This window comes from Mustela lutreola, chromosome X (assembly GCF_030435805.1).
Source record: "Mustela lutreola isolate mMusLut2 chromosome X, mMusLut2.pri, whole genome shotgun sequence".
NCBI lineage: Eukaryota > Metazoa > Chordata > Mammalia > Carnivora > Mustelidae > Mustela > Mustela lutreola.
This window is the reverse complement of record NC_081308.1, coordinates 128,156,621-128,183,818: the sequence shown is the minus strand read 5'-3', so window position 1 is coordinate 128,183,818 and position 27,198 is coordinate 128,156,621. Positions and strand designations below refer to the sequence as shown.

At 61.6% G+C, this 27,198-nt stretch overlaps 2 protein-coding genes across 10 annotated transcripts; one reads left to right on the top strand and one right to left on the bottom strand.

The window, feature by feature from the left end:
- Positions 1–1,545: 1,545 nt before the first annotated feature.
- LOC131821435 (heat shock transcription factor, X-linked member 3-like) lies at positions 1,546–20,445 on the top strand. 2 transcript variants are annotated; one of them, XM_059157537.1, is made up of 4 exons: positions 1,546–1,621; positions 7,908–7,971; positions 10,675–11,436; positions 19,849–20,033. In XM_059157537.1, exons 3-4 carry the CDS (start codon positions 10,737–10,739, stop codon positions 19,914–19,916), a joined length of 768 nt encoding a protein of 255 aa, XP_059013520.1. In that variant the 5' UTR covers positions 1,546–1,621; positions 7,908–7,971; positions 10,675–10,736; the 3' UTR covers positions 19,917–20,033. The 2 variants fall into 2 exon arrangements, with proteins under 2 accessions (XP_059013520.1, XP_059013519.1); XM_059157536.1 differs by lacking the exons at positions 1,546–1,621; positions 7,908–7,971; positions 10,675–11,436 and adding an exon at positions 18,496–19,257 and having other exon boundaries at positions 19,849–20,445.
- On the bottom strand, positions 16,473–26,832 carry LOC131821436 (protein EOLA1). Of its 8 annotated transcripts, none has more exons than XM_059157539.1 (6): positions 26,730–26,832; positions 25,495–25,558; positions 23,183–23,325; positions 22,786–23,067; positions 21,752–21,930; positions 17,046–17,183 (listed from the first exon to the last, which is right to left on the bottom strand). In XM_059157539.1, exons 4-6 carry the CDS (start codon positions 23,036–23,038, stop codon positions 17,082–17,084), a joined length of 534 nt encoding a protein of 177 aa, XP_059013522.1. In that variant the 5' UTR covers positions 23,039–23,067; positions 23,183–23,325; positions 25,495–25,558; positions 26,730–26,832; the 3' UTR covers positions 17,046–17,081. The 8 variants fall into 8 exon arrangements, with proteins under 8 accessions (XP_059013526.1, XP_059013524.1, XP_059013527.1 ...); XM_059157538.1 differs by lacking the exon at positions 26,730–26,832 and adding an exon at positions 26,529–26,716; XM_059157540.1 differs by lacking the exon at positions 26,730–26,832 and adding an exon at positions 26,341–26,478.
- Between the last annotated feature and the right edge of the window lie 366 nt (positions 26,833–27,198).

Genomic DNA, 27,198 nt, shown 5'->3' with positions numbered 1-27,198 from the left:
TCCCCACACAGCCCCAGGCAACCAGCGATCGCTTTCCTGTCTCCATAAATGTCCCTTTGTAGAATGTCATTGAGTTGGAAACATACAAAATGGAGCCTTTCCACATTGACCATTTCACTTGGCAATAGGCATCTCAGTTTTCTCCATATCTTTTCACGGCTTGATAACTCATTTCTTTTGAGTGGCCCCTAACATTCCATCATCTGGATGTCCTAGAGTGTATCCATCAACCTACTAAAAGACATCTTCGTTGCATCTGTATTTAGGAAATTGTGAGAAAGGCAGTTAGAAACATTGATGCGTAGGTTCTTGTGTGGACATAGTTTTCAACTTCTTTGGGGAAATACTCATATGGCTGCTGGATGATACCACAGAATACGTCTATATGTGTAAGAAACAACATCAGTGTCTTAAACCTGGTCGAACAATTTTCATCCCAGTAAGTAAGGATGAGAATTTCTGCTGCTCCACATCACCCCCAGCATTTGGTCTGTCACAAGAGAAGTGACTGTTGCTGAAGGGCAACAGTGGGAGAGTATATGTACAAGTGAGCTAGTTAAAGCACGAGAATACAAAAAAGGATAATCTCCTCATACCTGTGCACACACACCCACACACACGCACACACAATCTCCATGTATATACCTTTATAACACAAACACTATACAAGCTGGGCACCTTGCCTCCTTGTTTGGGCTTTGGACCGAAATCACAGGGCACTGGCCTCAAGGTGGGTTGGAAAGGTTAAAGAAGAGAGCAGGCAGGGACAGGGGTCTGGAACTGGAGAAAGAAAAGTGTGTGGGCTCTTGTTTCCGATGCTTCACTGGCCATCATTGTACAAATGCCAGGGGCACACACACGGGTGCCCCAAACTTCCTCTCTGCACAGACAAAGCCCTGCTCACTGCTTCCTTGATACCCAGACACGCGCTGAGCTCTGCTCTCTGGAAGGCCCTGTGGGTGAGCCGAGAGGACACTAAGAGAAGCAGGACCTGTCCCAGCCACTGAAGACTGTGTCTAGCAGCCCCAGTCCTGTTGGGAAGGTGGGTAGTGGGTGCCCTGAGAGGTGCAGAAGAAGCAGAAGAAGGAAGAAGGAAGAAGGGGTGCGGGTCCTGGGAGGAGCACTGCCCTGGAAATGCCCCCGGTCAGGCCCAGGTGGCCTGGGTAAGCAGAGGGGCCCCGTGATTACTCCAGTGCTTCTGGTCCCCGGGAAGCTGGGTGGTGACAGTGCCCAGACTCCACACTGTGCCTCCATATCAGGGAACGGTGGGGGGAGGCTGGGGGAGTCTAGAAGGGGAGGTGCACGAGCACAGGATCAGCGGGGGGCTGGGACGGGGGCCCCCAACCCTGCGTGCTAGAGTCCAAGGGAGGTGGTTAGGAAACACCCAGGGTACCCGCCACCCACTCCCAGCCCACGAACCCTCCCCTCCCCCACGAATCCCACTTGGGACCCATCGCCGCGGAGGTGCTGTCAGCCCTAGGGGACCCCTTCCTCTGGGGTCCGGCTGTGACGAGCGCCGACTTCCGCCTCCGAGGCCTGAGAGAGGCGAGGCCCTGTGTGCGGGAAGCCGGAGTCCGGTTGGCTGAGGGAAGGAGCCCAGGCCCGGCAGCCAGGCGTGCAGGTAGACCCTGCCCTGACGGTGCCCCGAGTGGGGGTCGTGGGGGGACCCCCGGGATCCAGGGGGCCATGGCGGCAGCCCCGAGAGACCCCGGGCCGGGGCAGCGCCGTCCGGCTGAGCCCTTCCCGCCGGGGCCAGGGCAGGGGACACGGGTCCCCAGAAGGACGGGCCCAGGCCCCCCCCCCCTGGAGCGGGTGTCGGCACCTGAGGGAGATCGGTGCGGCCCCGAGGGCTGCAGCCCCACCGCAGCCCAGCCGCGGACCGACCCTGGGGCCCCGGGGGAGGGTGGCCACAGGGGGCGTCGGCTGAAAGGTGCCTCGGGGGTCCGAGGGGGCTGAGGACCTTGGTCGGAGGGCGAGGATGCCGGGTCAGGAAGGCCGCGGCCCAGGGAGGCCCTGGGGGGTCAGGGGGGATGGGGTCGTGCCCGAGCGGGGGCAGGACCGAGGGAGTTGGGAGCCCAGGACAGAGGGGTCGAAACTGAGGTCGGCCCCAGGACCAGTCCGGGCAGGCCCCCGGGCGGGATGGGGACACCTGGCCAGTGTGTGGGGACTGGCGCGTCCGGGTCTCGGAGACACTGGGGGCCTTGGCAGAAGGAGCGGGGCCTCCCTCAGTGGGGTAGGGGGCGGGCGCAGGTCGTGCTTTGTTTCATGGTGAGGATGTAGGAGGATTGAGGGAGCCCGGACCCCAGCCCAGAGTCAGTCAGGGAAGGTCCGTGGTGGGGGATGGGAGCACGTGGCGAGTCCGGACTTCCGCATCCGGGTCTCTCGGGGATAAAGCGCCTGGCGTAAGGAGCCGATCTCAGGGCGTCAGAGGGGAGGGCTCAGGCGCGGATGGGATTCGAGGTATGAACCCTGAGGGAGGCCAGAGGGGACCTCTCCCACGTCGGCTCCCAAGGCCATTCCGGGAAGTCCGCCCTGGAGTGATGGGACAAGTGGTCAGGTGGCCTGACTGGGGCTTCGGGGCCTCCGGAGAGACTCGGAGCCTTGGTGGAAGGAGCAGGGCCTCCCTCAGGCGGGCAGAGGGGCGGGCGCAGGTCATACTGGGCTTCGTGGTGAGGGTGCAGAGGGAGGACTGAGGGATCCAGGACCCCAGCCCAGAGTCAGGCAGGGAAGGTCCGTGGTGGGGGATGGGAGCCCGTGGCGAGTCCGGACTTCCGCATCCGGGTCTCTCGGGGATAAAGCGCCTGATGTAAGGAGTCGATCTCAGGGCGTCAGAGGGGAGGGCTCAGGCGCGAATGGGATTCAAGGTATGAACCCTGAGGCAGGACAGGGGGGATCTCACAGCATTCGGGCCCTAGTGTCTGTCTGGAAAGGCACCTGAGGGTGATGGGGACTAGTAGCCTCTGGGGTGGGACTGGTGCATCCGGGTCTCAGAGACACTGGGGGCCTTGGCAGAAGGAGTGGGGCCTCCCTCAGTGGGGTAGAGGGGCGGGAGAAGGCCTTGCTGAGTTTTATGGTGAGGATGTAGGAGGATTGAGGGACCCAGGGCCCCAGCCCAGAGTCAGTCAGGGAAGGTCCGTGGTGGGGGATGGGAGCACGTGGTGAGTCCGGACTTCCGCATCCGGGTCTCTCGGGGATAAAGCGCCTGGCGTAAGGAGCCGATCTCAGGGTGTCAGAGGGGAGGGCTCAGGCGCGGATGGGATTCAAGGTATGAACCCTGAGGGAGGCCAGAGGGGACCTCTCCCACGTCGGCTCCCAAGGCCATTCCGGGAAGTCCGCCCTGGAGTGATGGGACAAGTGGTCCGGTGGCCTGACTGGGGCTTCGGGGCCTCCGGAGAGACTCGGAGCCTGGGTGGAAGGAGCAGGGCCTCCCTCAGGCGGGCAGAGGGGCGGGCGCAGGTCATACTGGGCTTCGTGGTGAGGGTGCAGAGGGAGGACTGAGGGATCCAGGACCCCAGCCCAGAGTCAGGCAGGGAAGGTCCGTGGTGGGGGATGGGAGCACGTGGCGAGTCCGGACTTCCGCATCCGGGTCTCTTGGGGATAAAGCGCCTGGTGTAAGGACCTGACCTCAGGGCGTCACAGGGAGGGCTCAGCCGCGAATGGGATTCAAGGTATGAACCCTGAGGCAGGAGAGGGGGGACCTCACAGCATTTGGGCCCCAGGGTCAGTTTAGAAAGTCATCTGGCAGGATGGGGTCTCCTATGCTCTAGGGTGGGACTCGAGCTTCAGGGTTTCTCTAGGGACTGGGGACCTTGGCAGAAAGAAAAGGGCCTCCCTCGGGTGGGCAGAGGGGAGGGCACCGGTCCTGCTGGGCTTTACAGTGAGCAACCCAGAGTCAGTCAGGGAAGGTCCGTGGTGGGGGATGGGAGCACGTGGCGAGTCCGGACTTCCGCATCCGGGTCTCTCGGGGATAAAGCGCCTGGCGTAAGGAGCCGATCTCAGGGCCTCCGAGGGGAGGCTCAGGCGCGAATGGGATTCAAGGTATGAAGCCTGAGGGAGGCCAGAGGGGACCTCTCCCACGTCGGCTCCCAAGGCCATTCCGGGAAGTCCCCCCGGGGGGGATGGGACAAGAGGTCCGGTGGCCTGACTGGGGCCTCGGGGCCTCCGGAGAGACTCGGAGCCTGGGTGGAAGGAGCAGGGCCTCCCTCAGGCGGGCAGAGGGGCGGGCCCAGGTCATACTGGGCTTCTCGGTGAGGGTACAGCGAGAGGACTGAGGGCCCCAGGACCCCAGCTCAGAGTCAGTCAGGGAAGGTCCGTGGTGGGGGATGGGAGCACATGGCGTGTCCGGACTTCCGCATCCGGGTCTCTCGGGGATAAAGCGCCTGGCGTAAGGAGCCGATCTCAGGGCGTCAGAGGGGAGGGCTCAGGCGCGGATGGGATTCAAGGTATGAACCCTGAGGCAGGACAGGGGGGATCTCACAGAATTGGGTCCACAGGGTCAGTTTAGAAAGGCATCTGGCAGGATGAGGTCTCCTATGCCCTAGGCTGGGATAGGTGCATCCGGGTTTCTCTAGTGACTGGGGACCTTGGCAGAAGGTCCTGGCTCGGCGGGGAGAGGGGAGGGCATAGGTCCGACTGGGCTTCACGTTGAGCATGCAGAGGGAGGACTAAGGGAGCCTGGACCCCAGCCCAGAGTCAGTCAGGGAAGGTCCGTGGTGGGGGATGGGAGCACGTGGCGAGTCCGGACTTCCGCATCCGGGTCTCTAAGGGATAAAGGGCCTGGTGTAAGGAGCCCATCTCAGGTCCTCAGCGGGAGGGCTCAGCCGCGAATGGGATTCAAGGTATGAACTCGTAGGGTGTCTAGAAGGGACATCTCCGACGTGGGCTCCCAAGGCCATTCCGGTAAGTCCCCCGGGCGGGATGGGGACAAGTTGTCCAGTGGCCTGAGTGGAGCCTCCAGTCCTCCGGGGAGTCTGAGAGCCTTGGTGGAAGGAGCAGGGCCTCCCTCAGGCGGGCAGAGGGGCGGGCGCCGGTAGTGCTGGGCTTCTCGGTGAGGGTGCAGAGGGAGGACTGAGGGACCCTGGACCCCAGCCCAGAGTCAGTCATGCGAGGTCCGTGGTGGGGGATGGGAGCACGTGGCGAGTCCGGACTTCCGCATCCGGGTCTCTCGGGGATAAAGCGCCTGGTGTAAGGAGCCGATCTCGGGGCGTCAGAGGGGAGGGCTCAGGCGCGAATGTGTTTCAAGGTATGAACCCTGAGGCGGGACAGGGGGGACCTCACAGCATTGGGTTCCCAGGGTCAGTTTAGAAAGGCATCTGGGCGGGATGGGGTCTCGTATCCTCTAGGGCGGGACTCGCCTATCCGGGTTTCTCTAGTGACTGGGGACCTCGGCAGAAGGAAAAGGGCCTCCCTCGGGTGGGCAGAGGGGAGGGCACAGGTCATGCTGGGCTTCATGCTGGGCTTCACGTTGGACTCTGGACCCCAGCCCAGAGTCGGTCCGGGAAGGTCCTTATGGGGGATGGGAAGACATGGCGAATCGGGAATTCTGCCTCCGGGTCTCTGAGAGACTGAGGGCCTGATGGTCGGAGCAGGGCCACCCTCAGGTGGGCAGAGGGCTTGGTCCCGGCGAGTCTGGGAGGAAAGAGCAGGCATGAAACATGAGGCATGACCGAGGAGACTCTGGCAGAAGCCCCCCCTCTGATGTCAGTCTAGGGAGGCCCCCCTGGGCGGGGCGGGGACTCAAGCCCAGTGGGGTCGGATTCCCCCATCCTGGTCACTGGAAAGATTGGGGGCCTTGGTGGAAGGAGAAGGGCCTCGGTCAGGTGGGCAGAGAGGGCCCAGGCAGTAACCCGAGTCAAGGTATGAACTCTGAGGAGGACAGAGGACGCCTCACAGGGGTTGGGCCATAGTGTCAGTCCAGGAGGATCCCTGGAGGGCATGGGACTGCATAGCGAGACCAGACTTCAGATTCCGGGTCTCAGAGGGTCAGGAGGCCTAGTGTAAGGAGCAGGGATTCAGTTCAGCAGGGGGAGGGCCCGGGTTCTGTCAGGATTCAAGGTGAGCACTCGAGAGAGGACCGAGGGTCCCCAGACCCAGTACAGAATCAGTCCTGGGAGGCCCCTAAGCAGGAGGAGGTAAGTGGCATGTCCAGAATTCCACATCCGGGTCTCAGAGAGGCTTGGGGTTGGGGTGAGAGGCACAGCCTGAGGTCAGCAGCAGGGAAGGCTCAGACCCTGCTGGAGTCACGGTGAGGACCCTCAGGGAGAAGTGAGGGGACCCTGGACCCCAGAACAGAGTCATTGAGGGAGGCCCTTGAGCCAGCTGTCTGCCCGAGTCGCACCCCCACATTTGGCCGTGGATCTCAGGGATGTGCGGGGAGGTCAGAGAGGAAAGGACTGCGGACAGCGGAGGGCATGGCCCCAGGTCCTGCTGGAGTCCAGAAGGGAGGCAGGCTGAGAGTTGAGGTCCTTAGAGCCTAAAACAGAAGGTGATTTTGTTGCCCTTGGGCCTTCTTAGCTGTCCCCCAAAGTGGGGGGGGAATAGCTAAAGTGTTACCTGACTTTTAAAGTGTTTCACCCAGGTTCTGGGGGACGGGAGAGCCTTGGTCTGAAGAATGTGGCCTCAGATCAGCAGGGTGGGGAGCCCCAAGACCCCGAGGGAGGACTGAGCAGACCCCTACCCAGACATAGGGGTTCCAAATGAATGGGTGCCCGGAGGGTCAGTCCTGCGAGGCAAGGCCGGGTGTCGAGAAAAATGAGGATCCTGGTTTCCCCTCTGGGTCTCAGTGGGATGGGGAACTGGGCCTGCAAGGTGCCTCCTGGAGTTAGGAGAAGGGATACTTCCAGGTCCTGCTGAAAGGAAACATGAGCACTTTGAGGACAGAGAGTGGACTCCCGCCCCAGGACAGAGGGGCCAGCCCCCAATCTCAGCTCTCTATGAATGGGGTGCGGTACAGGGGGTGGGCGTGGAGTGCTGCCTCCTCACTCTCCTCTGGGAGCTCAAAGGGAGGCGAGGGCCATGCTGGGAGAGGTCGGAGTCGGGTCATCTGAGGAAGCCCACCTGGGAGACACACAGGAGGCCCTGGTCCCGGCAAGAGTCAATGTGGGGGCCCCCGAGGCAGGAGCGAGGGCTCCCAATCCACCCCTTGGGACGAGGAGGGGATGGCCCAGAAATCTGGCCAGCTCTACCTGACCGCTCTGAGAACCCGGGCTGGGCCTGTCGGGCTGAGCCCCTCTTTGTCCCCAGATCCCTGGGCTCTGGGAGGGGAGGGTCTGTGCCTGAGGGTCTGTACTCAGGTCAGTGGAGGAGGCAGGGGTGGAGGGGAGAAACGAGGAGCTGCCTCCACAGCAGGATCCCCAGGGCCCAGGCCTGCCCTCACACTTCTGTCAGCCATGGGGAGACGGGGAGACAGTGGGGAGACGGGGCATCGGTGGGCAGACTGAGTTCTCCTCGCTTTTCCTTTTGGCTTCTCCATGAGATGAGGCCTTGACACCAGGAGGGGGGCCTCCAGTGAACACCGGGAGTTTTCCCAGCCTTCCTGGGGTCAAGGTATAGACAAAGAAGCAGACCCATCCCACATAGATGGCACCCCCACATTTGGCCATCCCTGGAGATCCGTGACGAGCCCTGTAGACCTGATGCAGGCCGGTCCAGATGTGAACCCCCTCGCTTTCCTTCCGTGGAGGCTCAGGGCCGCGTGGTCTTGCTGGGACCCTTTGGCCTCTGGGCCAAGGGGCGTGGGGCTTAGGTCCTGGCAGGGGGAAGAAGTCTCCTGAGAGGCCAAGGAGGGGACGGCCCAGCCTGGACGGGTGGCAGACTCAGGAGTCCAGCCCAGCCCTCCTGTGTGCCCTGGGCCCCGGGGCTGTGCTCTAAGTGTGTCCCCTGAGGTGCCTCTTCGTTTTCTCCTCCAGGGGCTTCTAAAACAGGGCGTGGAGGTCTGGGTCTGAGGCAGGATTCCGTGAGGTCACAGCGCAGGTGAGTGCCAGTGGTCAAGGTGTGGTACTTGCTCCGAACCTGGAGCCAGGGCCTTGCCCATCCCACACCTGAGGGGACCCTGGATACCCACAGCCCTTTGTCAGCTCTGGGATGTCCGGCCTCTGCTGGCTGGGCTGAACCCCATGAGCCGACCACATGTGTCTTCAGGTCCTGAGGGCTGGGCTCTGCAGGGCGTATCCTCTGGGTGAGAAGAGAAGGAGGCAGCCCTAGTGGAATCAGTAGGTGCTCCTTGAGGACGCTGAGGGGGTTCCCCGCCCAGGCCGAGTGCGCCCCACTGTCTCGACCTGCGCGGCCTCAAAGAGCACAGGCAGGAGAGGCTGCACGTGGAGCACCCCTCGTCCTGCTCAGGGCTGAGAGATTCTGTTCAGGGTGCTGACTTTGGGGCCACAGAGGGAGCCCTACCTGGTCAGCAGAGAAGGGAGTTCAATGAATGGCCAGGACTCAAAAGGGGCCTTTGGGAGGCTGGAGGGTATGAAGGTTACCCCACATGAAAAGAGAAGGGGCCTTAGGGAGTGCAGCTTCCCTGTTCTCAGCAGGGCCCTCTGCCAGGGAGCACGTAGCAGGGACAGCTGGATGTGGCACGGCCCCACCTGTGTCCCACGGTTGGGGCTGGGGGATGTCAGGGACGTGAGGCCCTTGGTCTGTGGGAAAGGTCAGGGCAGCGGAGGGAGGATCCCTGGAACACCCAGGCAGTAATGTGAGGACCCCGAAGGAGGACGGCCCTTCCCCCCACCCCCATTTCAGGGAAGAAAGGACAGCACAGAGTCCAGCTCGGCCTTGCTGTCGGTCCTGGAAGGAGCAGTGAGCGGTGGCGCTAAGCGGCATGCTCACGTGTCCCATGGGCAGGAAGGTGGGGAGTCCTCCGGGAGGTGAGGTCCTGGGCTGAGAGGCACAAGGCCTCTAACTCAGGATGGGGCTGGGAGGAAGGGCAGGTCCCGGCAGGAGGAAAGAGTAACCTCCTCGGAGATTGAGGGAATCCCCACCGCGGGACAGGGCACCGGGCCCCCCTTTAGCCCCGGGCGGTGGCCTGTGGGTGGTATACGTGCATTTTGGAACCAGCGGTTGCACGGAGGGGGTTCCCTGTGACAGCGAACCTCGTACACCCACAAAGAGTCCAGGAATTCAGCACAGCTGCGACACTGTCCATCTGGAGACATCTTCAGAGTCCACAGAGCAGGAGCTCAGGCCTACAAGAGTGTCCCACCCTTCAGGGGTCACTGGGCAAACCCCGGGTTGCTCTGGGCGCTTGGGACCAAGGGGCTCTAAGGCACAGGCTCCGGGAGCCCGTCCTCCACTTCCCTACATGGGCTGGAGCAGCTCCAGGCGCTCAGGCACACAAGCCCCTCACTGGACCCGTGGCTGACCGTACAAGGCCGTAGCTCAGGAACACCAGACCCGAGAGCCGCGGAGGTCACAGGCGGTGGGCAGGCGTGCGCGCACAGTGTCCATCCCTCTGGGTGCGCCTCTCCCCCTGCATCTCCATGTCCCCATCTGAAATCTCTCTAGCCTGTTCCTCTGGGGTTTCATGGAGGCTCCCACACTCAGTCTCCAGCCCCCTTAGCCGTCCCCCATGGTCAGGGGTTCCGGGGACCGAAAGCTGCCACCCTCCAGTCACCTGGCGGGTTCTCCTGGCAACCAGGCCCCCGCCTCGGTGCTGCCCAGAGTCACCTGGTGGACCTAACAAAAGTCACCTTCCTCACGCTCGACACTTAGGAATTATGAGGGCTTGAGAGTAGAGAGCCAGGAAGTGCGGACAAAGAGCAAGTCTTCGTCTGCTTGTATATCACAATGTCCAAGGTGCCTTTTCCGGCTCTCTGGGGCTCTCACGGAGGTGAGGACCATGCTCTGAGAGGACACCATCTGGTCATCTGGGGAAGCCCAACTGGGTGTCAGGAGTCCCAGGTGAGGACCCTGAGGCAAGAGAGAGTGGACCCCGATTGCCAGAACAAGGAGGGAACCCCAGAGAACCCTGGGCTGCCCCTACTGTCAGCTCTGGGAACTCTGGGCATGGCTGGTCGGGCCGAGCCCCTTCTTACTCTCAGATCCCTGCTCTCAGGGAGTCACGGGCCTTGGTCTGATGGTCTGGACTCAGGTCAGCTGAGGCAGGATCCCGGGCCCTGGCAGGAGTCAAGGACCCAGCAGCCTCCCCTTCCCAGGGAGCTAGGAGGCCCCGGGTGGGTGCGGTCAGATGTGGACACGCTCACTTGCTTCTGTTTGGTCTCGGGGCTCTGTGGTCTTGTTCTGAGACTGGGGCTTCAGGCCGGCAGAGGGCTGGGCCCAGGCCCTGCCAGCGCAAAGGTAAGCCCCCTGAGGGAGCAGGGACCGCCACCCTCTGGAAGTGGGGACCTCGCAGCATCAGACCCGCTCTCCTATCTGCCCTGGGGGCCCTGTATTCTCAGTCTGCACCCTGAGGGGCCTCCCCCTTCCCCCCAGCAGGGGACTCGGGAGCTGGGAGGTGAAGCCCTGGGTCTGAGGAGCAGAGGGGAGAGAGAGAGAGAGAGAGGAAGGAGAGGAGACCGTGGACTTCCCTCCTTCCGTTTTGAAGGGGACGGGCTGCCCAGGAGGAGAGACCTGTGCGAGGCCCGAGAGGGCCAGTACGGGGAGGACCCGGAGTCCCCTTTGTCAAGGCTGCTGAGGGCCCCTTCCTGAGCTGAGGCCCTTCACACCCCCCCTCTCTCCCAGGCCCTTGGGTCGCTTCGCCCACTCCTGCCCACACCGGGGGCTGCTGCCAGACACAAGTCATCATGCCTGTGGGCAGGAGGAATGAGCTCCGGAAATTGGAGGAGGCTCCTCAGGACCCTAGAGAGGCCCAGCGCCTGGCGGATGCGGAGCTGTATGAGGCTTCGGGGTTCGAGGAGGCCCTGTCTCTCTCGTCCTCCCCCTCCTCCACCTCCTCCTCCCCCTCCTCCTCCTCCAGTTTCTCCTCCTTCTTCTCCTCTTGTTCCTCCCACTTATCCGTCTCTTCCTCCTCCTCTTCCTCCTCTTACTTTGTCCTGTTCCCTAATACCCCGGAGGAGGAGTCCGCTGCTGGAGGCTCGAGTCCTCCCCAGAGCCCTCAGGGGGCCTTCCCCGCCCCCAGTGCCATGGAGGCCTCTCCCTGGAGCCTGTCTGAAGATAGCTCCAGCTCCGCGATGGAGGAGGGGTCTGGCACTGGGGGGGAGCCAGGGGTGGCCGAGCCCGTGCTCCACGCTGCACTCCACGTGAGGGCGGTCAGCCTGGTGGGGTTCCTGCTCCAAAAGTTTCGCACCAAGCAGCCGACCAGCCAGGCGGAGATGCTGGCGATCGTCGGCGAGGATGAGCAGGACGCCTTCCCCGGGATCCTGGGCCAGGCGTCCGAGTGCATGCGGCTGGTGTTCGGCGTGGAGGTGAAGGAAGTGGACCCCAGCGAGCACTCCTACGTCCTGGTCACCGTCCTGGGCCTCACCTGCGATGCGATGCTGAGCGGTGAGCAGGGCCTGCCCAAGACCGGCCTCCTGGTGGTGCTCCTGGGGGTGATCCTCCTGGAGGGCGACCGTGCCCCCGAGGAGGTGGTGTGGGAAGCGCTGGGGGTCATGGGGGTGTATGCCGGCGAGGAGCACATCATCTTTGGGGAGCCCCGGGAGCTCCTGACCAACGTCTGGGTGCAGGAAGGGTACCTGGAGTACCAGCAGGTGCCCGGCGGTGACCCTGCCCGCTACGAGTTCCTGTGGGGTCCCAGGGCCCACATGGAAACCAGCAGGGTGCAGGTGCTGGAGTATTTGCTGCGGGTCTATCCCGGGCTGCCGGTTTCCTCCCTGGCCCCCTCTGAAGAGGCTGTGAGCCACGAGGAAGAGGGGGCCTGAGCCCCAGGGGCGGCTGTGGTGCAGTCCGGGCTCTGGCGGGGTGGGCAGATTGTCCTGCAGGGTGCCGGGCACGAAGTGAGGCTGTTTCTTGGTTCTTCCCTGTTTCTGTGTTGTGTGTGTGTGTGTGTGTGTGTGTGTGTGTGTGTGTGTGTGTGCCTGCGGGTGTAGAGAGATCCCTGGCATTCTAAGTGCAGGGTCAGAGAGGGTTGGGGGGAATATGCAGTGCAAAGAGCCTCCTTTGGGGGGTGCGGGGGGGCGGTTCCCTGTGATGCCTCCCAAGTTCAGAGCTCGGTGTCCCTGGCGAAGCTCTCCAGTAGGGTTCCTTGCTGTAGGAGGTTTCATCTGATTCAGCGGCTGAGTGTGTGAGTGACATCCCCCCACAGCGTTTGTCCTTACCCAGTTCAAGAGTTATGAATTTGTCAGTTTTGTCATTTCCTGGAAACCGGCGGACCCGCTGTTTCCTTGTTTGGGCTCCTGTTCAAAATCACAACACGTTTGGAGGGATGGAATGAAAAGTCGAAAGAAAGGAGGAGCGAATTGATGGGGCCAGGAAATAGAGAAATAAAAGGAAAGTTTGTTTGTTTTTGCTTCTGATGCCTTTCTGTCTATCATTGTGTAAATGCCAGAGGCACACATGCGCGGGCTCCTGCCCTGGCTTGCTTCTTCCAGAATGGAGGAGAAATGTTCTCTCTGCACAGAAGGAGCCCTGCTGGCTGGCTCCTTGATTGCCAGACATGCACTGAGCTCTGCTTTCTGGAAGGCCCTGTGGTTGAGCAGGGAGGACACTAGGAGAAGCAGGACGCTTCGCAGCCACAGAAGTCTGTGTCGAGCAGCCCCAGTCCTAGTGGGAAGCTGGGGAGGGCTGCCCCGAGAGCTGCAGAAGAAGTGGAGAACGGAAGGCGGGGTGCAGCTCTCGCGGTGAGCACCGCAGTAGAAATGCCATGAGCCCAGGTGGCTGGGGCGTCTGGTCCCCAGGATTACTTCTGGTCCCAGGTGATCGCCAGTTAGCTGTGCTGTGACCGTGCTCCTGCATGGAGAAGGGGTGCCTTCGGTGTGGGGGCAAGTCTGGAATGGAGAATTGCTCTGAGAATACACACTGGATCCTGGAGCAGCCCGAGCACTCTCTTGTGACAGGAAGGAAGCGTGTTTGCTGCCTTCCACCTGCATCAGAAATTTTGAGCACAAGAAAGAGTTTTGTGGCCTTTCCGACGTTGGATCTGTGGAGAAATCGGAACCCTTGTACACTCTTATGGGAATGGAACCTGGTAACAGCTGCTGTGGGAAAGCATGGGGCAGGGCCACAAAAAAGCAGACATGGAAATTTCTGTATGGGGCAGCAATCCCAATTCTGAGTGTGCAGTCAAGGACTTGAAAGCTGGGACTCAAAACTCCTTTGTGGGCCCGTGGTCACACTAGCGGGATTCAGAGAGTGTGGAACGTAGGCGTGATACCGTGATTCATGAGGAAGATATAGGGTTGGTCATTCAATGACCACAGTACACGTCTCGTTTCTATTTGGTCTTGGTCCTGAGCCCTGACTCTGAGTTCCTCAAACCCTCATAATTCCAAAGTGTGGGGAGTGAAGAAGGTGACTTTTGTTAGGTCCAGAGGTAACTCTGGGCAACACCTACGTGGGTGCCTGGTTGCCAGGAGAACGGGCCAGGTGACTGGAGGGTGGCAGCTTTCGGTCCCCGGACCCCCTGACCGCGGGGGAGGGCTGAGGGGGCTGGAGATTGAGTGAGGAGGGAGCGTCCATGAAACCCCAGAGGGACAGGCTCAAGAGATTCCAGGTGGGACATGGGACATGAGACATGGGACATAAGACATGAAGATGCAGGGGGATAGGCGCACCCAGAGGGATGGACACTGTGCGCGCACCCCTGCCCACCACCTGTGGCCTCCGCAGCTCTCGGGTCGGGTGTTCCTGGGCTATGGCCTTGTACGGTCAGCCACGGGTCCAGTGAGGGGCTTGTGTGCCTGAGCGCCTGGAGCTGCTCCAGCCCATGTGGGGAAGCGGAGGACGGGCTCCGGGAGCCTGTGCCTTAGAGCCCCTTGGTCCCAAGCGCCCAGAGCAACCCAGGGCTTGGGACTGGTAGCAGTGGGGCTGGACCCCCTGGTGGGCAGGAGCCTTGACCCTGTGGGATGTGTTGTGGTCTCCGGGTGGAGAATGGTAGAAGTGAGGTGACTTGTGGTTGTGCTGCTGGAGGTTCCCCTCTCCCGCTTGCCTCCTCCCACGCAGCCCCTCCACCCCACCCTGGCCCTGTCACACTGCTGTCTGTCTGCTCCCAGGCTCCGAGGTGGGTTTGAACTGTGCGCCCTGTGGCAGCTCTGGGGGCAGCACAGGAGCATCTCTCGGGAGGGCACAAGGCTTCCAGGAGCACTTCTGGAACCCCAGGATCACAGAGCCCTACCTCCGCCCCACATGTCCTGGGTGTGGGGCTTGCCTTTCTTCCTGATATGCAAATCAGTGTGTCGTCCAGCGATCAAACTGCGTTGTTTCCCTCACCCCCTCTTCTCTCCCAGGCCTTTTTGTCTGGAGGCTCCTATGTGGCGGGTACAAAAGCATTTTCACAAACCAGCACCGTCATAGAAGGGAACCAGAAAGACTCGTCACTGTCGAGGGGTGGTGGGGATGACGTGCTGAATTTCCGACGGCTTTGGCGATGGGTGTACATCGCTTCTCCCGTGAGGGGGAGAGGAAAGAGCAAAGCCTTCCCGGGAAGGCTGACCGAACACCCTCACGGCCTGGTGGGTACAGCTGGGGAAGCGGGAGGGACTCAGGCAAGCAGTGTTTGTCGCAGACTGCAACCAGCCCGGCTAGGCCTGCCGATGAGGCCAAGGCAGAGTGGGCTGTGTTGGATCAGGGCAGGGCGTGTGGAGGCCTCCCGAGTTAGGAGGGCACTCACTGGTCTGTGTCCGGGATGCCGCGCCCACAGGCAGCAATGCCTCGGTTGCAGGAGAGAACGGGCCTCTATCCTGAACATCTGGGAGGGACCCTCACGGTCTGCGACCGCACCCAAGATACTTGGACAGATCTGGGCCTCGCAGAGGGCTGTCCCACATGTGCAAGGATCCCAGCGCTCAAGATCTGTCCCTGGCGCTTAGCTTGCTGTCCTCTCAGCACAGCTGACGCTGAGGCTGCACAGGGCCGCCCCCCCGTGCACGCGTTCAGGTTCGGCTCGGCGTTCCAGCCAGCCCGCGAGGCTTTGTGAGTCCCGGGTCTGACAGAGTCAGTGGCTTTCCTGTGCCAAGTCAAGGCATGGCTCGAGCAGAGGCCTTTTTTGCTTCGCCATCCTTAGAGACCCCCTAGCTGACAGCTAGAAACCCTGCACCTCATCTTGGATCCACAGCGGCCGCTAAGGTTGAGACCTGGGATCTCCCAGGAGCTCGGGAGCAAATTGCAGGGGCCTCCAGGGACTGGGGGCTGACCCAGGAAGAGGACAAGGCCAGGAGAGGCAGCAGCACACAGCAGGCTGTCCTGGGTGGTGTGGGCCCGGAGTCGTATTACGGGGGAGCCGTGAGACTGCCCAGGCCCTTACGGTCAGGGGGGCACGATGCACGGTGGAGTGCTACACGCTCGGCGAGTCCCCCCCCCCGCCCCCCAAATACATCTGTGGAAATCCTGAGCACCAAAGATGATGGCTTTGGAGGTGGGGCCTGGGGGAGGTGTTTAGGTCCTGAAGGTGGAAGCCTCGTGGATGGGAATAGAACCTGGTAAAAGAGGCCCCAGAAGGTTCCCCAGCCCTTTCCACCATGATAGGATGCGGCGAGAAGGTGGGCGCTGCGAACCAGGAGGAGGGTGCTCACTCCTCCGTGCTGGCCCCTTGTTGGCACCTCCCGCTTCCAGCCTCCAGCGCCGGGAGAGCGAGCGATGTCCCGCATTCCAGGGCCACTCTGGCCATGGCGTTTTGCCGCCGTGGCCCCGTGGGTTAATGGACATAGGCCAGGGAGGGGACTGCTTGGGCAGGGGGCTCAGCTCAGCAGCTCGGGGTCTGGCTTGGGGTGTGAGAACCACAAAGCTCTATCTCCTGTCGTCTTAGCAGACGGGGTGAGGTTTGCCGGGATGTGGCCGACAGGCGGGCTCCAAAAGGCCAACCGCTCCTCTAAGCTACACTTGGAAGAGCTGCCCATGTGAAAGAAAATCGGAGCTGGGTGCTGGGGGCTGTTTGAGCCGACGGGGGCAGTCCGCTCTGGTGAAATCCACCGCCTAGGGACCCGTGCACCAAAGGACCTGTTTGGCTCATTTCGGGAACACAGCCTGAACCCTGCTTTTCCAGTCTCTACAAGTCTGTCTCTCTGCAGGCTGCCTCTCCCTCCCACACGGGCCTCCCTGTCCAGAGGCTCCAGGAGGCAGGAAGCATTGGGAGATGGGTTTTGTTTCCAGGCATCAGAGTTCACAGCAGAGAGAGACCAGTGGAGTGACTTAAACACCACGAGTCCCAGTGGGAGAAGGTCCCTGAGGGAGAGGAGTCTGATACTGCAGAAAAGGAAGCCAGTGGAAATCGGGAGAGTCCGGGCCCCCGTGTATACAGCAAGGGAGGACGGCTGGGAACCAAGCTTGGACGTGGGTCCTTTTTTTTTTTTTTTTTTTTTTTTTTAATATTTTATTTATTTATTTGACACAGAGAGAGATCACAAGTAGGCAGAGAGGCAGGCAGAGAGACAGGGGTAAGCAGACTCCTTGCTGAGCAGAGAGCCCGATGCGGGGCTCGATCCTGGAACCCCGAGATCATGACCTGAGCCGAAGGCAGAGGCTTAACCCACTGAGCCACCCAGGCGCCCCAACGTGTGGGTCCTTTAGAAAGGCATGTTTTACACCATGGCCCCGTGGATATGCTTCCCAGTGTCCCCTGAGCCTTGGACGAGGACAGAAATGTGACAGCACCAGAGCAGACAGCTTCCTTTGCTGCTTGTCCCCACCGGGGACCGGTGGCCTCGTGGCTTCAGGGCAGGCAGAAGGGACCGGCTCCTCTTCCTCAGGTGAAAGCTGGGCTTGACTCCACCTTCCACGGCCTCGGCTGGGCCTTTCCCGACACCTTCCCGAGGGACTGTGGTCCAGAGTAAACGGCCCGGACACCAGGGAGTGATGGGCACGGCCACTGTGAGGCAGGTGTCCTCCCCGAGGGCTCCTCCTGCCCTCTTAAAAGGCACAGCTTTTTTCCAGCTGCTGCTGGGGGAACACAGAACTTTTGGGAACCAGGTTCACATGATGGTCACTGCTGTCTTCCAGGACCTCCTTCCTTGTCTGGATGGGGAGACGGGAGCTCCTCAACTGGGACTGTGTGGGAGCTGGCCTGGCCATGGGAGCCCCAGGAGAGGGGCCCTAAGGGCGCCCAGGCCCCGGAGGAAGGCCTTCTGGAGGCCGCCGCCCTGGAGCAGGAACAAAGGAGGGGGCAGCATGGCACCAGAGTGAAGACTAAGAACAGAGCTGTCCCGGGGGCTAGAGAACACAAATGCCCCGAGCGACCGTCCCCTCCTCTCGTCTGTGGTGAAGAGGACCTTCCATTTAGGTTTGGTCCCACCCCACACCCAGACTCTCCTCTGTTTTCAGATAGTGTGTATTGGCTTCCTCTGGTCACGCCTAGCTAAACAAGTCGAAATTTTCCTTGGGAGGGAGGCTGTTTAGAGCAGGCCCTTTGACAAGCAACCCCAGCGCCAACACCATCACTCGGTGGCTCGGTCGTCCGGGTAACGACGAGGTAGGAGAGGAACGCCGGGGTCGGGTGGGGGCGGGCTCGGGGCAAGGGGAGCAGGCCTGGCATGGGAGTGGGCCCGTGAAATGCTTCGTTTCAACTGAACAGAATGTACGCTGAACCCCAAAGTCAAGTCATCAAAAGGGGAAGTGCCAAAGGAGATCTAGCTGGGAAGCGGGAGGCCAGAAATCCGGGAGAGCTGGAGCCACAGCACTCTGCTGAGGAAAAGCGATTGGGCCTTTGAGGCGGCCTCCAGGGAGGCTGCGTCCACCTGTCTGTGCTAGGAGCTCTGCCACGGGCGAACACAAGTGTCCCCAACGTGGGAGAGTTTCTACAGGGAACAAATGGGAACAAGGGACAATCCCATCATGATCTGGAGAGGGACGAGGTCTGGGGACAAGCAGAGCTCGACAAGAGACCCTCAAGCAGGGTGGAGGCAGTGGCCGTTCACAGACAGCACTGGTGCTGTGGGTACCAGTGTGTCTGAGGCGCTGCGGGTGACGCGGAGCTTGAGGAACAAGAGGGACGCGCTCGCCCTGCCGAGCTCAGCCCTACTCTGGCAACACTGGATCCAGGGGTGAGAAAAAAGGACTCTTTGCTCAGGGGCATCTGAGCAGGACCAACTAACCAACAGAAGCAGATGGAAGAGACCAAAGCAGGAATTGCGGCGGGGGGGGGGGCAGGCAGAAGAGGGGGGCTACCAACTGAGACCAGGCCAGCTAGACCGCTAGGGACTGCCGTCTTCTGAGAGATACAGTCCCCCAAGGGCCCATCTGACTGGGACAGATTTGGTGGTAGTCAAGCCAGGACTAACCAGGGCCTGGCCCTTGAGCTAAGCCGAGAGGCCAACAACAGGTCTCCCCCCGTCCTCGGGGAGTGGGAGTGGACCCGCAATCATGGCTTCTCTACCCATCCAGCGCCTGGCCCCGGCAAACAGTGTGCCTGGCTGTAGCCAGGAGCCTTTCTGGAGAACTCAAACCATGCTTCTGTATACTCGTAGAAAAGAGAGAAGCTGGGGGCCTGTACCCGTCCCGCCCCCACACTTGGCCAGGGTTCCCTCTCCAGACCAGCTCGGAGCCACCTTTGTGACATCACATGACAGATAAAGAGGGCGATGACCCGGGCACCCGGTTGCCCCACTACGCAATTCTAGAGTTTTGTGAACAGTATATATTGGGCATCCTGTCTTGGCTGGAGGCATTTCTGACTCAAGAGTCTAGCAAGACGGCCTCAGGGTGAAAATGCTCTTGATCTAGACTAGCTCCATGGCTAGTCAGAGTAACGACGACATATACCAAGTCATGCTGGCTCCTCCCGGTGATGGGGAGTCGGCAGGAGAGGTCCCGTCGAGTTCCTCCCTGCACCTCAATTTGGATTCCCAGAATTTGGAGAGGCGCGAGGGTCCAGCCGTGAACCGAGATCCAGGCCCCCAAGACAACCCACCGCCACCGGCCCCAAACCGCGGTGCCTACAACGTGGGAGAAAACATTTTCGGGCTCTCCTTCCCAAGAAGGCTCTGGAGGATCGTGGAGGACACCACCTTCACGTCCGTGTGCTGGAATGACGACGGCGACACTGTGATCATCGATGAAGACCTTTTCCAGAGGGAGATTCTCCACCGCAGGGGCCCAGAGAGAATCTTTGAAACTGACAGCTTGAAGGGGTTCATCCGCCTAATGAACCTGTACGGGTTCAGCAAAATACGCCCAAACAACCCTTCGGTTCATGCCCCAGGGAACAGGAAAATGATGGTAAAGTAGAAAGTTCTTGGTTTCCCATGTTTTCTGTCCTGACACTTTCCTAGTAGACCCAGATGAACAATCTCATGAAAGGGTTTCATTTCTTATTAATATTTCAATTAATGTATTTCTCTATGCCTAAACAGAGGCCAGGGAACGTCACACAGGTATGTGAACACCTTAACCTATGCATTCTGGGTCGTTCGTGAGCTCAGGGTCTAGGGCATAGTGAAGCTCACAGGCAGCTGCTTTTCTCCCTAGTAGAACTGGACCATTAAGACTGCCCTGGGCTGGGTGAGGGCAGGGAGTAGCTGTGGTGGTGGTGGGGGGGGGGGGGGGATTAGATGGGGCGCGAGTGGGGGTGGCAGTGGCGGCAGCGATGGTGGTGATGGTGGGGACAGTGGTGGTGGTGGGGGTAGAAGGGGCGAGAGTGGTGGTGGCAGTGGTGGGGGCGGTGGTTGCGGCGATGCTCGCGGTGGTCGGGGTGGGGGCAGTGATGGCAGTAGGGACAGCCGTGGCCGTGGTGGTGGTGGCGACGGCGGGGGCAGCAGGGGACACGGCTCTTTCCTTCCAGAATGTCTAAAATGATGAATCTCATTTCAGCTCTACCGCAACTCCAGCTTTCAGCGAGACAGGCCAGGGCTGCTGGAGAATATTCAGAGAAAAAGTAATCTGAGAACTGTCACCGGGTGGCCAGGGAGCGGCACAACACCGTCAAAGAGAAAGAAGCCCGTGGTACCTACAAGACGGTCCCCACGAATCCATCACAAGGAATCCACCAAGGAGGACAAGGCAGCCCCCAAAGAAGGCCCAAATGTTCCGGGACCCAGTGGCACCGGGTCCTTTACCTTCTCTGGTATCTGGTCCCTGAGCAGTGCGGCGGGGTATGACACGGAGAATCCTGCCTCCGGGGAGCAGGGCGGCCCGTGTGGGGAGGGCACCTCCAGGAATGACACAGTTGCGCCCCCCACTACCACCGGAAGGGAGGGCGCAGGGGAGCTGCCCACCGCCCCCGCACCCTACCCAGATTACGGGTCAGTGATGTCGCTGTACAACACCTGCTATTCCATCCTGCTGGCTGCCCTTTCAGTCATGTCCCCAGACGAGGTCCCCAGTGAGAACGAGAACGAGGAGGAGGAGGGCTCCTCAGATTACAGGTGTGCCCTCTGTGAACATTTCAAGGACAATCCAGGTCCTTAAGCTCACAGGCCACTGGTGACAAGTAAAAATCACTACTGTATAACCGTGAATCTGTTTTTGGCTTTAATAAAGAAAAGCAAAACTCAGCAGGAGTAAATAAACAATCAAACGACAACGGCGAGTCTGTGTTCTTTTCAACTTGTGATACTACACACGCCTCATCGGATCACCCTGGGGAGGCTAGGAATCCTGGCCCGGGACAGGTTTTGGTGCCGGTGGGTCCCCTTTTCTCAGAAGCAGCAGCACTATCACACACACAGCCCAGGAGCTGGCCACGAGTGTTGAGGAAGGCCCAGGAAGATCTGGCCCAGAGCCTTGCAGGCCGGTCAGGAGAAGACAGCAGGCCTCACCCCTGACCTTGGTGGTGTCCCCTTACAGCATTCATGTAGTTTGAAACAGGAGGGCCTTTCCTCATGGGTCCCCTCGTGATGCCGGCAAGTTTCTGATCAGCAGCCGAGCGCGAGTGCCAGAGGCCTTCCAAAGAGGCCCACCTCAGAGCAGGGACAAGGGATGCCGTTAGGCTAGCTCAGAAGAGACAGACCTTTCCAGTCAATGGCCGGAGGGGGGCAAGGGTGGCCCGGCATCCCCAGAGAGAACACCTACTAGAAACTCTGCAGGGAACACAAAAAGCAACAACAAAAGGTTCGCTACAAAAGAACCACCACCACTCAATCACTTTCCCATCAGGGCTGTATTTAGGGTCCGCTTGCACACGACGTAGCCGTGCCATGTGCGGAACACGCATACTTCCTGGGCCAAGGGTCGCTTTTACAACAGAGCAACAGTCATCTGAGAGGACAGGCGGGTGCTTTGTTTCTCAGTCCGATGTCCTTGTCACCGTGAAGGGGGCCGACGTGGCTGGCCACTCCTGGGCCTGCCTTCCACAACAGTCCCTGGATGCTGTTCAAGCCCTCGCTGACTTTTGACCAGAAACGAGAAGGGGGGAGCCACTAACTAGTTCTCTTAAAACCGATTTCTTGGTACAATCCAAATTAGTTGAGGTGCAAAGGCCTTTATGGCAGCTTGCCCTTTCTCCTGAAGGTCAGGGTCCTTGAGGCTGTCGAGGAGCCCAGAGGGGCAGCTCCCAAAGGAAAGTCCGGCTGAGCTGTCCCCGCACGGGAGTGCGGAGATCGGGGTCCACGAACAGCACGCAGCCATAGCGGCCTCCGCAGCGGGGCCAAGCCAGACCACGCTGCTGTCGCCGACTGACGCTCAGCTCCCGGGGCAGGACGCAGCGCTCCTCCCTAAGCCTGCCCTCTCCTCAGGCCTCCCGCCCCGAGGGGATCAGGTGCTCTGGGATGTCTACCTGGAAGATGTCCTTTCCGCCTTTCCTGGGGATGGGCTCCAGCAACCACCTGGGGTTCGAAAGCACAGTGAGGTACTTCTGCTTCAGGCTGCTCAGGACAGCTTGCTTTTCCAGTTCCACGACCTCCTCCGGAGCTAAGTCTTCTGGGCACAGCAAAGTTTCCCCAACGTCAATAAGCCCTATGCGCAAAGAGAAGCACACGGTGGTTTTTCCTCCCGAAACCGGGGCCCCCCTGTTGCAGAACACAGCTATCGATCGCTCCAAGCACCAGAGACTAAGGGAGTCTCACCGAGGGGACACGGGATATGCTGGGCCCCTCTGATGGAGCATTTGCAACATGGCCAAACTCTGTTCAGGGAATTCTGGGTGAGGCCGAGGGAGGGAGAGAAAGGAAGTGGAGGGCCTTGTCCTCAATGACCACACCCAACTATCGGGCAGGTCCCTGCCCAACCTGCTTAGGGCAGCAGGCAGAGATCAGAAGGGCTCCCGACGCCAGGAGGAAGAGTCCGTCAGGTCCCCAAGCACTTCGGCAGGTGGCAGGTGCAGCCGTGGGACCCGACCCCTCCAGGGAACTTATCCAGGATGCAGGGACCATGGGGGCGGGGCATCGCCCGCAAAGCCAGGCAACAGCCTGAGTCTGGAGGCTACCCCAAACCGCCTCCCGGGGTCTCTGCCACGTGTATGTGCGTGCACACACAGACACACGTGCTCGAGCACAAATACAGGGGTGTACACTTATACGCCCGCAGGCAAATGCCATGTGGAGTCTGGGAACCTGTCCCTGCCTCCAAGATCAAGAACGGAACCGAGGCCCAGAGTGGATGCAGGCTTCCCCCGAGGTGGTGGGTCCCCGGCGACCCCCCAGCCCCCGAGCCCAGGGTCCCCGGCTGCCCCTCTGAAGGGTGTGTTGCTTAAAGAAACCACGGCCCAGGCACCCAGCAGTTCTAAAGAAAACAAGCCACCCAACCCGGAGCCAGACGCTGGGGGGCAGCCCTCGGAGATGTCCCAGCAGCCTCTGGACTCCGGTCACTTGCCTGCTATCACTCCGCGGCCATACTTCTCCCCTTCCCGAAGCAAGGCCTGAATCTGAGCGGGGCTCATGCCAAGCCTCTCGGCCAGCAGCTTCCTCCAAGCCCCGTCTTCCCAGTCCCTGTGGGCAATGTGGATGGCGATGGTGCGGTTCCGGTGGCCGCTCAGCAGAGGCCGCCAACGCGTCTCCACGGTCTTGACCCCATTTAAGACAAAACCCGCATAAGGCTGCCTGAAGGAGAGGCAGCCGAACTTCATCTCCCTACAGCTCCGGGGCCTCACCTGGCCTGCGGAAACACGGAACCACGCACGTCAACGAGCCTCACGCCCGGCGCTCCCCGCTCATGACGCGGGCAAGACCTCTCCCCAGCGTCCCACGGGTCACCCTGAGACCCCACCCACCTGGTGGGGGAGCAGAGAGCCTTGGCTCCTTCCTTCTACCACTACACGGTCAGCTGACGGGCCCAAAGGAAGGGGCCGGGGCTCACGACGACCTGTCCATCAGACGGAGTCCCTGGCGAGCTCGCGCAGGAGGGCGGAGACGGCTAGACACAGGCAGGGCCAGGACAGCATGTGGTCAGTGCCACCACAGAGGCCACTGAGCCCCAGGAGAGCACACATGGGGAGGCCCCTGGGTTTGCCACACCTGTGTAGCCCTCACCACAAGGACAAAGACTCCCCCCAACCCGCCCCCTCCTCAGCCCACACAGGCCTCCGCCTCCTGAGGCCTTTGAATCTCCACACGGCAGAGGTCCCCAGGACGCTAGTCTACACTCGCAGCCTCTGCCCCTTCGCCGTGTGCCACCCCCCACGTTCCAGGAACACACGGGCCACCCCAGGCACCAGGGACCCGCCTCGTGCCTGTTCTGTCCTCATCTAAGTCGCGGCCCGACAGCCCGGTGCCCTTAACCACCCCTCCCTCCCTTCTTCTCAGACTGGCACACTGCAGGCTCGCCCGCTCCGTCCCCCTCCGCACGGGCCACTCCCGCTTCGTCTCCACCTTCCAGAGCCAGCAGCCTCAGGTCCCCAACCACCGCCACCCTCAAATCCACTTCCGTTCCCCCTCTGCAAGGGGTTTCACCATCAATGCGTCGTTCCAGTCCCCGACCCAGCAGCTGCCCGGGCTCCCCTTCCTGCCCCGGGCCCTCACATCACCCGGGCGCCGCTCCCCCAACCTCCTCAGAGCCTGACCCCTCTCCATCGTCGCCACGGCCACCATCCTAGTCCAAGTCTCCCCAGGTCCCGCTGCCCTCTCGGGCGGTCTCCCGATCATCCTCGGACTCGCCGTGGGCGCGCAGCACGCTAGCGTCTGCACCGTGGCCAGAGCGGTTCTGGTACAGGAGTGATCCATCCTGTCACTCCCCTGACAGAACCTCCGAGGGGCCGCCTGTCCCATCCAGGACAGATCCACACCTGTCACCCGGGCCTCAAGGCCCCACGTGATCTTCACCCCCACCCCCTGCTATCTGCTCCCTTCTCCCCTCTACTCACCACCCTGCAGCCACCAAGGCCTTCCTTCCATCCGGGGCGCAGGCCCAGAGCATCCCTCCCTCAGGGCCTTTATCCGTCCTTATCTATCGGTTGCATCACGTCCCCGCCCAGCCCAATTCGCAGATCCGAAGCCTCAATCCCCAGTCCCTCAGAACGTAACCTTCCAGTAACCTTCCGTAGAAAGAAAAGGTCTTTACAGACCCTTTGAGTTCAAATGAGCTCAGCTCGGCAGACCCTCACCCAGGATGACTGGTGTCCTTGTAAAAGGGTGAAGTTCAGGGACAGGCATGTGAAGAGGCAGGCAGCGATCCACCAGCTAGGGGAGGCCACAGATGGCCAGGAAACCAACAGAAGCTGCGGGGGAGGGACGGAACATGTGCTCCCCCGGCTCTCGGAAGAGGTGAATATAGCTGACGCCTAGAGCTCAGACTTCCAGCTCCCAGAAACGGGAGACCATTCCTTTCTGCTCTTTAAGCCACCCAGTCTGTGGGAGTCTGCTCCCACCACCGTGGCAAACTAATTCAGAGGTAGGAGTAAGCTCCGTCCCGGACATCTCCGCAGGGCGCACAGTGCTTTCTCCACCCGGGGCACGTCCGGCATGTTCCTCCATGCCTGGACATCGTCATCTGTCATCTTTTGCACTGCCTGTGTGGCCTCCCGTTGTGGGCTGTCCCTCCATCTGCTGACTCTTCCCTTACTGCTGGAGACTCCCAGGCTGCTGCGTACTTTCTGCCACTACAGAGGACGTCACAACAGACACTCGCGGGCAGAGGACCTATTTAGAAGGCGGCCGGGGTCACGGCATGCGCACCTGAGATGCTGATGTACAGGCCGGCAGATCACCTTCCCCAAAGGCTCCCCTGTGTACGCCCCGCCAACCACGGGCAAGGGTTCCACGTCCTCCCTCCTCCACTGCCGGCCCTGAGCATCGTTACCCTGTTCCAGTCCGGCCAACCCGACGGGTGACAGAGGGTCGCCCTGTTCATTGGGTCCGGATCATTCACGAGGGAGGCTGGATGTCCCCCTGTGGCCTGGCCCTTTCTCTTTCTTCTACGAGGGTCGATAACCGGACTGCGGGTTTGCCTCGTGTCTGCCATTCAGTTTCTTGGCCAACCCTTTTGTCATCGGGGCCACAAAACCACAAGGAGGACGGACCAGTGTGGACGGAGCCCCTCGAGGGATGGAACTGTAAGGGTGCCCTCCTGCCCCACCCCGCAGAGTACCTGCTTCGTGGTCTGAGCAGGAAACGCTGTTCCACTCGTCTGGGCTTCGTCACCTGCACAAGGACTGGGGTGGGTGGCGGGGAGAAGACAAAGTCATTAGGTAGAAAAGGACAACGCTGGCGGATGTGCCAGAACAGGTTTTCTGCTCAGCAGCGTTGGGGGACCCCTGGGACTCAGGAGGGCCCCCGGCATGGGAAACACCTCCCTCAAGGTTTGGTTCTGCTCATCACGTTGACGCCCCAGCCAGCAGCAGCAGAGAAGATCCTCTCCTGGAAGCGGATCGTGTCCTTCCAGCCTAGCAGACCCCTTATCCGACAGGAGACAGATGACCCCCCCACCTCCCACTGTCTCAGGGGAAAGATCTGGGGACCCCACAATCCCGTTCCCCTCAATAAAATCCTGAGTCGGCCCCTGCGGGAGGAGTGCCACAGGCAACCAGCTGAACACCGCACAGCTGCACAGCCGGGGGACCTCAGGTAGGTCACAGCCCAGGGCCCAGGGGACGCAGGGAGGGACACAGTGAGGGAGGGCATGCTCCTGCTTCCACGCGCACAGGCCCGTCGCTGGTCCGGGCACTTCGAAGGATGGCGGGCGTTGTGACGGTGGCGGGAGGAGGGGACAGGGAAGGGTGGCCTGGGCAGCTCTGTGCATGCTCCCAGACCCGCCCGCCCCGGCCCGGGAAACCCCAGCCCAGAGGTCCCGTCCCGCGGAGGGCCGAGCAGGCCTCAGCGGCACCGGCTTCCCGGCCCCCTTGCCGGCGGGCGGGTCCGGGCACGGAGGCGCGGGCACCCTCGGCTGGCCCGGCTGCGGCCACTGGGCGGGATCGGCCGCTTCCGAGGGACCCACCGACGCCACCAGCGCCAGGACCACCGGCGCCCACGCGCCGGCGAGACGACGCTGGCCGCGGAGGGAGGACAGAGTGCTCCGCCCGCATCGTGGCTCTCGGGCCATCGCCGCGGCCCCCCTGAGGCCATCGGAGCGGCCCGGCCCCGGGGACCGCGGACAGGCTCGCTCAGGCGCCGGCGGCCCCTCACCTGACAGGCTCGCTCAGGTGCCGGCGCCCCTTCTCTGCGGCGTGTGCGCAGGCTCGAACCCACGTACGCACACGGAGGGGCCGAACAGGCCCGTGCGCAAGCGCGGAGGCCCGCAGCCAAGCCGTTACGTACACACGCACTCACGTGCGCACGCACAGAGCCGCGCCCGCCCCGGCCGCTAGGAGACGGGTTTGGACTCACCGCGCCGCGACTCGCGGGGCACGCTCCCGCTCGGTGGGGAGGTAGGCGCCGACGGCTGGAGCGGAACCGGAAGTGAGAAAAGAAATGGGGGCGCGGCGAGAAGGGGCGGGGCGGGCGCTCTGGGGACGGGCCCGCGGGGCGGGGCTACGGGAGGCGGGGCTGGGGGAGGGTTTCGGGCGGGCGGCCTGTGGGAAGGAGTTGGGGGAGGAGCTGTGAGGCAGGTTTCGGGGAGTAGCTGGGGCGCCCCTGCAAGAAGAGTGGGCTCCGGCTGTGAGAAAGAGCTGGGGGGGAGCTAGAACTGAGCTTGGGGGGGATTTGGCGGAGGAGGAGCTGTGCGAAGAGTAGGGTGGGCCTGAGGAGGGGTAGCCAGCGGAGGTGCCGGGGGGGGGGTCTGGGGAGCGCTGGGGAAGCGGAGCGTGGGGAGGCGGCAGAGGAGAAGCTGGGGGACCACCGGGGATGGAGACCTGGG